General features: G+C 38.0%; 1 protein-coding gene across 1 annotated transcript in view; it reads left to right on the top strand.

The window, feature by feature from the left end:
- The window catches only part of scfd2 (sec1 family domain containing 2), a 186789-nt gene extending 173243 nt beyond the window's left edge, over positions 1-13546 (top strand). Inside the window, exons 9-10 of the mRNA XM_057840985.1 lie at positions 9154-9273; positions 11463-13546. Coding sequence (XP_057696968.1) covers positions 9154-9273; positions 11463-11555 — 213 coding nt within the window. The 3' untranslated portion in view covers positions 11556-13546. The remainder of the gene's footprint in view (positions 1-9153; positions 9274-11462) is intronic.
- Positions 13547-13960: the final 414 nt, after the last annotated feature.

Here is a 13960-nt window from a genome sequence, read left to right as displayed (position 1 = left end):
TTGTATTCCATTGGAAATGATGGAAAGTGAAATAATCTGTCCTGTGGGTGAATTTCTGCCAACATAAAAACTTTCTGCTAGAGAGTTAATTCTTCCTCATCAAACATGTGGAAAAAAAGGTAAAGCACTTGATATTGATATTTAGGTGTATTATTTGAAACTCTTTGTTGTCGAGACCAAAAATGGACCAAAAAGGTATTTCAATCATAAATGCTTTAATCCAGTGTTTTTCAACCGGTGTGCCGCGGCACACTAGTGTGCCGTGAAAGATTGTGAGGTGTGCCGCGAGATATTATCTAATGTCGCATTTGTATATATATATATATATATATATATATATATATATATATACATTTTGTAGTGTCCGTAACTGTGCGGGCCCTCGAAGGGACCATCAGACTGCAGAGTGGTGACGTAACGGGAAGCAAGCAAGGAGGGAGGGAGAACGGCATGAGAGCAAAAGCTAGCGGTCGAATGTTACGGATGGCGCTGTTATTTTGTTTATTATTTTCAATTGTTGCGACAATAAAGTGGGAAAGTCATCACCGACTCCTCTCCTTTCTATTTCCCCATTCGGGTCTATTTCAATATTTTTTACGTCGTCGGGCGGAGTTGCAGTAGGAAGGAGTAGAAAGTTCTCGGTTGTGTCGCGTTCAAAAACTGCTCGGATTTCTAGCCATCAACGACCTTGCTGTCTGCGACAATGTGGACCCCAGCACGTCTTCAGCACATTATTTGGTTAGACTCGATATACTCGAGAGTGTCCTTTCTATTTTATCCATTTGTGACAACCGTCAATCCTCCTCCTGTGTTTTATTCCAACACATTGTCAACGACAGCAAAATTATGGAGATAGAATAGTGCCAAAAGAAGTGAGGTTGTAAAATGAAAATTCTTCCTGTAAAATGACCATTTTTAACTAAAAAACACTTGTATTACCGACTTTTTCCTTTTGTAATAAACATGAAAAAAACACAATGTAAAAAATACATTATACAAGTGTTTTTTTTCCAATTACAAGTGATTTTTTTTGTTCTACGGGTGTTTTTTCTTAGCTACAGGTTAAAAAGTTTTGTCTCACCCTTGTCGCGTTTTATGAGACAAAAAAAATACTTGTAACCTAGTTTTAAAATAAAAACATACCTGTAAAATGACTCATCTTAACTAAAAAACACTTGTATTTTAACTAAAAAAACACTTGTATTTCCAAATTTTTCGTTGTGAAATAAACATGAAAAAACAATATTAAAAAATTTCTTCAAGTGTTTTTTTCCCCCATTTACAAGTGATTTTTTTATTTTTCTACAGGTGTTTTTTTCTTTGCTACAGGTGAAAAAGTTTCGTCTCACCCCTTGTGGCGTTTTCTGAGACAAAAGTCACTTGTAACCAAAGATGAAAAAATCTACTTGTACATCGAAATAATATGTTGTAAAACACAAAAATATCATTCCAAGTCGTGGTCAAAAGAAGACGTTAGTTAAGAAAGAACACAATCTAGTGAATAGTTCTTCGGGTGTTTTATCTTTAATAATCTACAAGTGTTTTCTGAGCATGTACAACTAAATTTCGGCCCAAGCATGTGATGTGAGGCAAAATTCAGACCAATCGGAACGGCGATTGTTCAGGAGGAGGGCGGGACACACCATTGCCGACCTGCTCCTTCTTGCTTTATTCATCACGGCAGAGTACGACAGAAATGGCAGAGCACGCTCAGGTAAGAAGTTCCGTGGAATTAATGTTTTCTCATGAATGTCATTCAGTTAAAGATTTATCAAGCGTATAATTGGCTCGTCGTCGATTTTCGTGCCTTTCTTAGGAAGGCGAAATTCACTTGATGTTGACACGAATTATGATTATATACGCTTGATAAATCTTTAACTGAATGACATTCATGAGAAAACATTAATTCCACGGAACTTCTTACCTGAGCGTGCTCTGCCATTTCTGTCGTACTCTGCCGTGATGAATAAAGCAAGAAGGAGCAGGAGATGAGTCATTTTACAGGTATGTTTTTATTTTAAAACTAGGTTACAAGTATTTTTTTTGTCTCATAAAACGCGACAAGGGTGAGACAAAACTTTTTAACCTGTAGCTAAGAAAAAACACCCGTAGAACAAAAAAAATCACTTGTAATTGGAAAAAAAACACTTGTATAATGTATTTTTTACATTGTGTTTTTTTCATGTTTATTACAAAAGGAAAAAGTCGGTAATACAAGTGTTTTTTAGTTAAAAATGGTCATTTTACAGGAAGAATTTTCATTTTACAACCTCACTTCTTTTGGCACTATTCTATCTCCATAAAAATGGCTGACGGCTAGAAATCCGAGCAGTTCTTGAACGCGACACGAGCAGCTCTCCTAAACGTCATCTCCAAACTAAACACCCGTCACTTCAAAACTACTCGATGGACTATTTTGTTCGCCTTTGTGAAAACACGGAGAAACAGGCAACTTTTTTGATAAAAACTACGAAGGTAAATGAGAAAGCCCTCAAAGGCAGTTACCTTGTTGCTCAATCCAAAAACTCCCACACCGTGAAAGAGACATTATTACTACCTGCCTGCAAAGCCATTGTTTGCGAGATGCTCGGCCCTGATGTGGTTAAAGACATTGCTCAAGTCCCCCTGTCTGATAATTCTGAGCTTTTTGAAGCCTAACTGCTATAAAAAATAAAATAAAAACAGAGACTGAAAGCTGTTGAAGAATAAGGATATCGACTTTGTGTTCATCGAAACAGGCTCAAGTTTCACACTGAGTAAGTATACATACTGAGAAATTATTTTATAATTAAATATACTGTACAGAAAATAATTTTGGAACATTTTTGGTTTTTGGTGTGCCGCGAGATTTTTTCCAATGTAAAAGCATGCCGTGAGTCAAAAAAGGTTGAAAAACACTGCTTTAATCCATTATTTAAACGGAGTATACTACAGTGATCCCTCGTTTTTCGCATTTAATAGGAACCAGAACCAGCCGCGATAAGTGAAAAACCGTGAAGTAACGCCCTCCCACAAAAATAATTATAATAATAATTATAAGTTTTAAACATGTTACTGTCCCACCAAATTATTTTAAATAAAAAATTATGTAGAAAATGCTTGTCTTTATCAAATGCTTCATTGAGTGAGTCCACTCAAATCCACTCAAGCTGCTTACTTACACACATTTTTTCCACAGCAACTGTTTAACAAGTTAAATGATGATGACAACAAAAACAAGACGCACTAATGCAGAATATACGAAGTATTTGAGAAATTTATACCACTACCAAAAATTCACAGATATTACAGAAAGAAATACAACAAACTATCGGACCAAAAATATAAAAAGATTAAAAATAAGTTTATAATATATGTAAATAACATATTATGACATGCGTAAATATATTTTTTTAAATTACTCCAGGATATGCAATATGATGAAGAAAACAATGAATAATTAGGTGGATTAGAAAAATATTGATTAATAAAATCCAATAAATGAGTTGAAAAACATGTTAGACAAAATATTCCAAAGTATGAAAATATTCATTGATATTTTTTTTAATAGAAAAAAAATAAAAATGAATGAAAACTTCATTAGTGTCATGCAAAAACCACAAATAGACACCAAATTTTTGGAAGACTCAAACAATAGGCCAAATTGAAAATTTGACATTACTTAAATCCAATCAATTTTATGTAAACCAAATGCAAATATATTGGTGGCACAGAACACAAAGTATTGTAAAACATATTATATTCATTCATTCATTTTCCATGCCGCTTTTCCTCACGAGGGTCGCGGAGGTGCTGGAGCCTATCCCAGCCAACTACGGGCAGTAGGCATCATAAAGAAAATAAACATTATACAAATAAAAAACACATGCAAGGATATTAAATTAGCACAGCGACCTGAAAAATACAATAAAAAAATATCACTCCGCTTCGACACTATTTTTGTCCCTATTCTATTTTTTGAAGAAAAACTACTTAAAATAGTGCAAAATGTTGGGAGAAGAAAAAATACAAACAAAAATTCATGAAATAAAATATCCAAGTAAATATTTTTGTGAAATGTAGAAGTATGAGCAGGAATACAAAATATTACAAAACAATACCAACTCTTTTAATCTCTAATATTGTCTGCAGGGACCAAATCAAGAGTTGAGCGGTAGGTATGACTATACAATGCCCCTTACAACTTACTCCACATCAACCTCTGGGCTCCGCCCCCTGCAGCACCCATGCTAGTGCACATGGTCACATTCATACGCCCGCACATGGATGTTGCGTGTCGCACAATGCCCGCTCACCAGAAGTGAGAGAGAGAAACACACCGTTGACACATGTCTACTGGCCTGCGCCATCTGCAGCTTCACGTGTACGTCCGCCCTCGCCGCCTCGGCCAATCGCACATTACCTACGCAGCGGGGCCGCCCACCCCGCTGTTGGAAATGCATCTTGAATTGCTGTTTCACACTATGCCGTTGAATGGCTGTGAAAGCCCCCTCGCGCGCAACGGTGTTACATGAGAGCCGCTTAGACGTCCACGTGTCGTGACGCCTGGGTGTGAAGAGGAGGCTTTGTCGGCAGCCTCGTGGGGCGCCGACGCCTCACAATGAGCGCTAGGGTTCGATTCCCGCCCTGATCGCATAAGCGTACAGGCAGGAGAGAAAGGTCGGCGTAAGACCCCCGACTGTTTCTTATTATCCCCTTAAACGGGCCATTCAGACTCACGTCAACAAATAAGTTTACAAATGTGCCATAAAGAAATGGAAAAGACTACCAGAATTGGCAGTAATATGTTGATTAGAGGTGGGAACCTCTGGGTGCCTCACAATAAGATGCAATTTTCGATACAAGGCTTGCGATAACGATTATATTACGATATGGCGATACAACAATTAATGATTCACCGGTTGGGAAATCAGTGCCTCATCTTTTAGTACCATTGACAGCACTAGACCTCCTATCCATTTAGACTGGACTTGGAGGTCTAGCGCCGTCAATGGCAGCTAATGAGTTGAAAACCATAAAAATAATCTTGTTAATAGCATGTTTTGGGGAATATTATTATCTTATTTTAAATCAACCTTGTTATTGAGATTTTGTCATTGTTCAATGTCTGGTTTTAACCCCCCACTACCCCCAAACCCCGCCCACCCGTATTGAGCGCGCTGGCTCAGTCTTTCAAGTCTAAAAGCAGCCAGCAGGGAATCAATCCAGCAGCTTCTGAACTCTCCAAAAACTACAAAATATTGCGGTTATCGTTGCAATATTTTCAGAGGTTAAAGTTGACATGAGTATATAGTAGAGGTGTGCATCGGCACTGCCCTAACGATTCGATTCGATTACGATTTGGAGGGCCACGATTCGATTCGGTTTAGAGCGTCACGATTCGGTTCGATTCGGCAATGCATCGCGATGCCTTGAAGCCTGGGATGCATTAAAATTCTAAAGCAAAGCATATTTTTCGTGAATCATGAGGCAACACAAGCGTTCAGACATTAAACAACATTTTATTGGCTCTTGTGTCACTCCTGGTTGAAGTCAAATTTTTTTTTTTTTTTTTTACACACAATATGGCAGCCTTTCACACAGTGCAACATCTGAACTCCTGTGCAAAATGAAATCATTAATAACAGTCACTGTATTTTAGTCACAACGACCAATCAATAAAAATATTCAAGTAAATAATAAAGAAAACGAAAAAGAAAATATTGAAGTGCAGCAGCATCTTTATCGCAATATCAATCCAGGGATCAGTTCAGTTGCAAACAAAACATCAACTAAATTGCAATGTAGAACAAAAGTAAAATGTAGGCCTAGCCCACTATATATGTGCAATCAACTTAGAAATGCCAATCAGTAGCTACCACATAACAATAAAAAATAATGAATTAAAATGAAGTGCAGCAGCACTTTAGCAGCCATAACAATCTGTTTCAACATGAGGAAATATGAGTTTTTTGCAATCGAGAGAGCAGAGAGATAGTAGGGGTTAGATCGGGCCTAAAAAATCCAGCCCAACCCGACACGGCCCACTTGTATTGAAGGAGCCCGACCCGGCTTGGAGTGACGCGAAAAAAAACCCGCAGCAGCAGCAATTTCTTTTCATTTCTTCGAGTTGGCAGAAAAAAACGCAAGTTTTCTTAATGTTTAAATAATCTACATATTTTTATGATCATTATAAAAGCATTTACACAACGAAATAACGCTGGGAAAGTTTAATATATAAAAAAAAAAAATCATGCAATTTTGCAGACACACAGAGGAGAAGATTCAAAAGGGTCACATTTGTGTTGCTTTTGTGTGCATAAATAAAAGTGTATTTCGTAACGAATCGCAAGCACCACAGCGGAGGAGAAGAAGAAAAAGCGGGCGGCGCCACTGCTTCATGTGGTGCACAAGCAAATGCACAATACAGAGAGCCTGCTCTCGGTTTTATCCCATTTTTTAAACATAATTTATTAGTCCGGCGAGGCAGCCCGACCCGACCCGAACGTGAATGCTTAACATTTTGGGCCCTACCCATTCGGGTTCGGGCACAAGCGCTAACCTCTAAGAGATAGGACATAACATAACAATGGCTGAAGCGGAGAAAGAGGGAGCGAGAACGATTATTGATGCACCTAAGACATTGAAAGCAGACATCTGGAGACATTTTGGCTTCTACGAGGTTGGTGGGAAACTTGACCAGAGTTATGCAGTGTGTAAAAAATGAAACATGAGAATAATAATACAAATGGGGAAACCAAATCCGTTGCATCACCGGAAATGCGCAGGGAAGATTTTTGGACGTATACTTATACATTTTAAAATGCGCTGAATCGATTCGGCTTGTTGCCCGCATCGAATCGAATTGTCCATGCCCCGCATCGGGATGCATCGCCACATCGGTTATTGTTGACACCACTAGTATGTAGTGTAGTGTAGTGTAGTGTAGTATGTCTACATAAAATTGATTAAACTCTCTGCTTTTACTTTGGAAAACAATAATCAACATTTTTGCCTATTTTCCTGACGTTTCATTGCATTGCCCATTTTTAGCGCATTAATTCAACAAGCTTGTGTATTTTTTTCACCCTCTATTTGTTGTTCCAAAATAAAACATGTGCTTTTGAACCAATCAGTGCTAACTATCCATGCCGATCACATGTCGGTCTGTCAGCCAGTTGAACGGACAACTGAGTCAAGGGTGGTTTGCTTGCGTGCATGTGCACCTCAACACGACTCGTCAAACAATACACTGGACACTGCGCAGAGCTCCGTGAATTAAATGAATAAATGGTGGAAAAGGATTACACTCCTCAAGCAATTTAGGGGCCGTTTACATGGTGACTCTCCGAGAATACGAAAAATTTCAAATTTGCATTTGCGTCTCCATTTGAACAATGTCGCAATTCCGCATGAAAACGATGTAGTATTCATGCCAGGCCCTAGGAGGCAGTGCAGATTTACAGGGCGACATAGAATGATGCACTTTGATCCCACCAAGCTCCCTCAGCCCGGAAAAAAAATATGCCCGCCCACTCGAAGCAATGTCATTTTTCTTTTGTTCAAAAAGGCACAAAAATTGAAACGTTCAACATATTTAATTTATAAATATTATTAAAACAGTAAATTAAAGCCAACATTCCGCCATATATATATGGTGGAAAACACAGACAAGACTGAAAAAGCTGTTTCTGCTCTTTCACTCCTCTTTAAAAGAAACTGCTGTATTTTAAGCCAAAACAACTGTTGTGTTTGATAGAAGTATATGTCTATATGCTGCCATAGCAGATTCATGGCGCATTAAGCCCCCGAACTATTTTTAATTTGCCCGTTTTACCCTCAAAACCCCCGTTTACAGATGTCGCGCAACCGTTTTTGTTTTAACCCAGCCATGAAAATAAAGTAAGTAATTATATTTATTATTCAAAATGTCTGTCGTTTTTAGCTTAGAATCATTAATTGAGGTCTAATATTTTGTTTAAAAAAAAAAAAAAAAAAGACTTCAAAAAATTATTCACTCGCATATTTTAAATTTTTAAACAAATTAGGTCACAATGAAAAAAATGGCATCTGTAAAAAAGTCACTTATATCTACCGCATAACTATCGCTAAATTGTATTTTTTTTGTTACTGTTGTATTTTCCTCGATATGTTAGATGATAAATAATCGATACAAACAAAAAAATTGGGGGAAAAAAAAAAAAAAACATTTAAAAGGGTAAATATATGAAAATGTAAATCTTGACCACTCCTTAATGTCTGCGATTTCTGCATCACGACCATTGTTATATTATCATGTTTTACCCATAAAATCCCCCAAAAATCCAGCTGTAGCCATTCACAGCTGTGTATTGACACTCAGTGATACATGCGACATGGAGTTTTTGGATCGAAACAAGATAAGTACGCGATAATATCTCATTAAAGTCATGGCGTCTGTAATTCTGCTCTCGCGTGTTCTCGCCTCCAAATAGGGTTTTGCTGTTTAAAAAACTTTTTTTTTTTTTTAAATGCCCTCCTGTTCAAAATTTTTCTTCCCCCAGAAAATGGAGATTTTAAGCTTTCCAATGATGTGTCACACATGCATATCAGACAATTTGAAAGTTGGCCAAATTGGGGTTCTCAGAGCGGGACTTCAAATCACCTAAGTGTTTTCCGCCTTATACATATACTGTATGTTTAGTAGCACCGCTGCGCACGCCCAATGTGACGTGTACGAGTGTTGACGTTAACGGCACGATCTCGCGCCGCAAGAGTCTTTGATATGCATGCCGAGGAAGCCCCCCTCAACCCCCCGCAATCGGATTCTTCCACTTTGGAGGCAGGATTCAGAATTTTTCGTCTTCGCCTTCCATCTTCGCCGACACCATATGCACGCGAGTCCACTACTCAGTCATAGGGTCTTTGTGTCGCAGAGTCGCCATGTAAACTGCCCCTTAGGCTTGTTGTTGACACTTATGTAAATCTTATGTTAGTAGTTTGTTTTCTTCTTGGAGATGCATGTGTGAAAGCCTGGTAGTTTGTTTTATTGTTAACATGGGGTTTTGACAGTTGACATATTTTCTGGATCAAAGCAGTGTTCCGGCCCCAAATTTTTTACCGAAACGGCATTCTGGACCGTTCCAGCCCGCTTTCATCCCTGATCCTAATACCCCCTTGCATATGCACCCTCAGGTTAGCCGCCCGCATCCCAGCGACAACCCACTGCTCTTCCTCTTCCTGGTGGGTGGAGTCACACCCTCAGAGCTCCGCCTCATCAAGGAGACCACCGCCTCCTTGAAACCCGGAACTCAGGTGAGTGGATTTTATAGTTGATAAACAGTACACCAAATCACAATAATCAGGTAGACATTGCCCATAAGGGTGCTGGCATGCACATGCCAGCATTTGCCTCCATTTTTGCCGGTGGCGTAACATTCTAATAGCCCAGCTGCCCCACTTTGCTAAAACATGAGTGCGCGCAAAAAGCGCTGCCCTCGATACACAGATGGATCACCATTCAGTCATCAGACGGCTGCATGCGTTCATGCAAATCAGACAAAGTAGGGCTGGCAGTGAATGATTTCATTGCTAGTCCCCCCAGTTCAAATGGATGTGACATCCATCTTCGTGAAAGGAAGTGACAATTCAGTATGTGGACACAATTGCTACTTTTCCACCAGGGATACGTTGACTGCCAACCAAACTTTGTGGTCATACCACAAAACAAATCAAACACACTCAAATTTAGCTTTTTTAAAAAATATATTTTGTTTCTCTAACATCTAACTTTGAACAACAATCAAAGGCATCAACCAACCTTTCCTTAAAAGGATGTGAGTGCAGCAGAAAGCTACTGAGTACTGTATTACATTTCAGACCAAATGACATCAGGCAGAGTTGTTGTGGGAACGTCTGCCATGCCACAAAGTCAGGAACGAGCCTATGCAAAGCTGCCAATTGTAGCATTTTTTTGTTTTTGAACCACACTGTTAGTATTTGGTCACCTCTAATTACATAGTACTGTGTAGATACATTCACCTTAAATGTGGCGTTTCATTTGTGTTCTTCGGAAGTCGTCAGCCATATTTCGAGTGTTCCAAGCGGAAGCTCCACGTTATACGATTTCCCATCTGACTGAATCACACCATTTCCTCACGTGTGTCAACAACGACACCAGAGCGACCTGTCTCGCATCAATCATATCACTTGTGGTGTGTTGCGTATGTCGGTCGCTCAGGTGACCCTTGTGCGCAGCGCTCTAAAAAGACAAGTGAGGCAAGTGTCGACAGTGTTTTTCAGTACGTGAGTCATTTCAGGCTATGTGGACATTTTATGTCCCATGCATTGTTTGAAATCTGCAGTGGATTTACTTGTCTTGAGGCCAAAATGTTAAAAACAAATCAACAAGAATGCTTGAACATAGTTTTTAGTAGGGTTGTTCCGATCATGTTTTTTTGCTCCCGATCCGATCCCGATCGTTTTAGTTTGAGTGTCTGCCGATCCCGATATTTCCCGATCCGATTGCTTTTTTTTTGCTCCCGATTCAATTCCAATCATTCCCGATAATTTTTCCTGATCATATACATTTTGGCAATGCATTAAGAAAAAAATGAATAAAACTCGGACGAATATATACATTCAACATACAGTACATAAGTACTGTATTTGTCTATTATGACAATAAATCCTCAAGATGGCATTTACATTATTAACATTCTTTCTGTGAGAGGGATCCACGGATAGAAAGACTTGTAATTCTTAAAGGATAAATGTGACTTTGTATATTGTGACTTAATATTGCCATCTAGTGTATTTGTTGAGCTTTCAGTAAATGATACTGCAGCCATGCCCAAATGCATGATGGGAAGTGCAACCATGACTGTGTGTAGTGCTACCAATTGGTATATCTTCTCTGCATTGCGAAATAACATAGGGTGTTAAGAAAAAGATCAATTACTACCTTGCTTCCCCACATTGCTTCCCACGATATTTCTAATCGTAGGGAGAGGGATTGTAAGGCTTTAGCCAATTAGAAAAGGTTCCAAAGGTTGCCAAAATTCACTCTATTCATTTTACGCTGCCTTTTAGCTCTCTATATCGGTAAAACGGCGCCATTACAGATTAAACGCGACAATGCGTGAGTGGGTCGTGCAGCGCATGCATTAATTGCGTTAAATATTTTAACGTGATACTTTTTTTTTTTTAATTACTTACCGCCGTTATCGGGATAAATTTGATAACCCTACCTTAAGCCTAAACTAAAGACGCTGGATGAGTGTAACATATTATGTCTGTAATTAAAAAATATATATACAGTATATTAAAAAAAAAGGCATGTCCGATATTTTTTCGCCGATTCCGATACTTTGAAAATGACGTGATTGGACCCGATCGGGACATCTCTAGTTTTTAGAATATCAAATAAGTCTGGATTACCATTTAAATGCCATTTTTCTGTTGGTCAGCAAGTGTGTGACTGTGTTTGCTTTGCGACGACACAGGTTCTGGTTCTGTCTAGCCGGCTGCTGAGGCCCACCGACGTTCCCGAGCTGCTCTTCGCCACCCAAAGATTAACACCAGACATCGGTGTGTGAGACCGCTGAGAGTAAGTACTTTCAGTGGGCACTCAGGTCATCAAAGATACTTGAGTAAAAAAAAGACACTTGTAAAAGCAGAAGTACAGAAACCTTCGATATTGGACTGTAAATGAAGTACAAATATTATGGGATTTAATCATATCTGTTCTTAATAAAACATGCGAACTGTTTGCGCCAAAAACACTTCTGAGACCTCATCATCAAAACTAAACATGTCAATAAAACAGTAGAAAATGTCAACATTTATTAATCATTAGATGAACAAAATAATTCTTGTTGAACAACTTAATAATTATATTTCTAAGACACATCAAGTTGTCAGAACACATCATTAAAACATTTCTTTTTCACTCTGTGTGTTCCTTATGTCATCAAAGAGCACAGAGATGTTTTTCGAAAAACAAGGTCAGCGCTGTGAAATTATTCTGGTGTGCCGTTATACTTTTATGTAAGAAATGACCCAAGGACGCTTTGCATTCTGCAGCTATGAAAAGCAAGCTCTCTCTCTCTCTAGTTTTCAAACATGTGGAAGGATTTGTATTATGATATTAAAAAATGGAGTAAAGTAAAGTAATAGTTCAAGTATGAAAATATTGTTAGTAAAATATATATATCAATATGTGTATCAATGATAAGAATTTTATTTCTTCTGTGCCAATATGAAAATATTATCCCAATTCCTAATTTTTGCTCCTCGTCCTCTTCATGTTTTCATTATTTTTAATAGAAATTTGAAAAAATTGTTTTAGGTATACTAACTGCCTGTTATTGAAAATAAAAATAAAAAACATGCATTAAAAAAGATTCACAAATTTTCAATGTACAGTATTCTAAAAGGACTAGAATCTGATTTAAATCATATATTTCATAAATTAAGATAATGCATGATTAAAACTTACATTAAAATTACAAAAATATTGGTCTGTTTTCAATATACACTGAGGAGCAGAAGTATTTGCACCCCTTATGATTTTGCAGGTTCAACCACTTAGAAAATAGGAAGAGGTCTGAAATTTCAATCATAGATGCATTTCCACTTATCGAGACATAATCTAAAAAAAAGAAATCCGGGACTCACATTGTATGATTTTTCAATGATTTATTTGTAATTTACTGGGGTTCATAGGTATTTGTACCCCTGAAAAATCAGTGCTAATATTTAGTGCAAAAGCCTTTGTTTGCATTTACAGAGGTCAGACGCTTTCTGTAGTTCTTCACCAGGTTTTCACAGATGGAAACAAGGATTTCGGCCCATTCCTCCACACAAATATTTTCTAGAGCTGTCAGGTTTCGAGGCTGTCGTTGAGAAACACGAAGTTTCAACTCCATCCAAAGATTTTCTATTGGATTGAGGTCTGGAGACTGGCTAGGCCTCTCCAGAACCTTCACATGCTTTTTAGGTGGCACTCCTTGGTCAACTTGGCTGTGTGCACACGGGCCTAGGCTTCAACTTTTTTTCCATTAAGGTCCCATATTATTTGAATTTAAAAAAGAAGCTAAAAAATACATCTTAACCAGGGGTGCCAATATTTATGGAGGGCACTGTATATGAATTTCAGACGTTTGTCTATGGAATGTTTGGCTGTGCGTTCCCCCTTCACAAACGACATGTACCTAAGCGAGGTGACGTCATCGTGACATCACGCCGACTTCCTCCATTCTAAACTGTCATGACTGAATGGAAGGTAAGAAGGCCAAATCAATCCATACCAGTGACTATAGATAATGTTGCAAATAGTGTTAATTCAGTACGTGACACAGATGGATTCGGACCACAAATAGGATGTCTTGCTCATGTAGTAAACCTAGCTGCTAAGAGAGTTGTAGCAATCAACAGTGTGCCCCGCCTCACTTTACAAACAGTCAAGATTGTTCTCAGCACTTTTATATAAAATTTCTTCAGATCATTAAGAAGTAAGCACATAAATATTATGCACTAAAATGCATTTTTATATGATGGCAATTCAATTTTTGCTCGTTAGCAAAAAAAAAAAAAAAAAAAAAAAAAAACGAACCTTGACTTAACAGTATTGTTGCATCCCTATGGAACACCATTGCAGAAGCAATGGGGGGGGAACTTTTCATTTGCCTAAATGCTTAAGTTATTAAGTGCAATTTTATTTTATTTTTCTTGAAAAACACATTTTATTAATTCTGTGTTTCTGTGTGGTATTGTTGTCTTTTACTTAAGAGGCATGGTCTATTGTTTTTAGTTGTGATTTGTTAAAAAGTATTTTAGAATTTAAAGCAGAAATGTGAACTAAGGTTGGCCAACCATGTTTTTGAATAATATCAATGGCTAAACAATTATAAGCATATTTTCCTTTTTTTTTTTTAACGCAACCCTTTCAGAGTCTTTGTTTAACCCATAGCAACGCCCTTGACAATGAAAATGCTTTTCT

Source organism: Corythoichthys intestinalis, chromosome 7 (genome assembly GCF_030265065.1).
Source record: "Corythoichthys intestinalis isolate RoL2023-P3 chromosome 7, ASM3026506v1, whole genome shotgun sequence".
In the NCBI taxonomy this organism is placed as follows: Eukaryota; Metazoa; Chordata; class Actinopteri; order Syngnathiformes; family Syngnathidae; genus Corythoichthys; species Corythoichthys intestinalis.
This window is presented reverse-complemented; position numbering and strand designations above follow the sequence as displayed.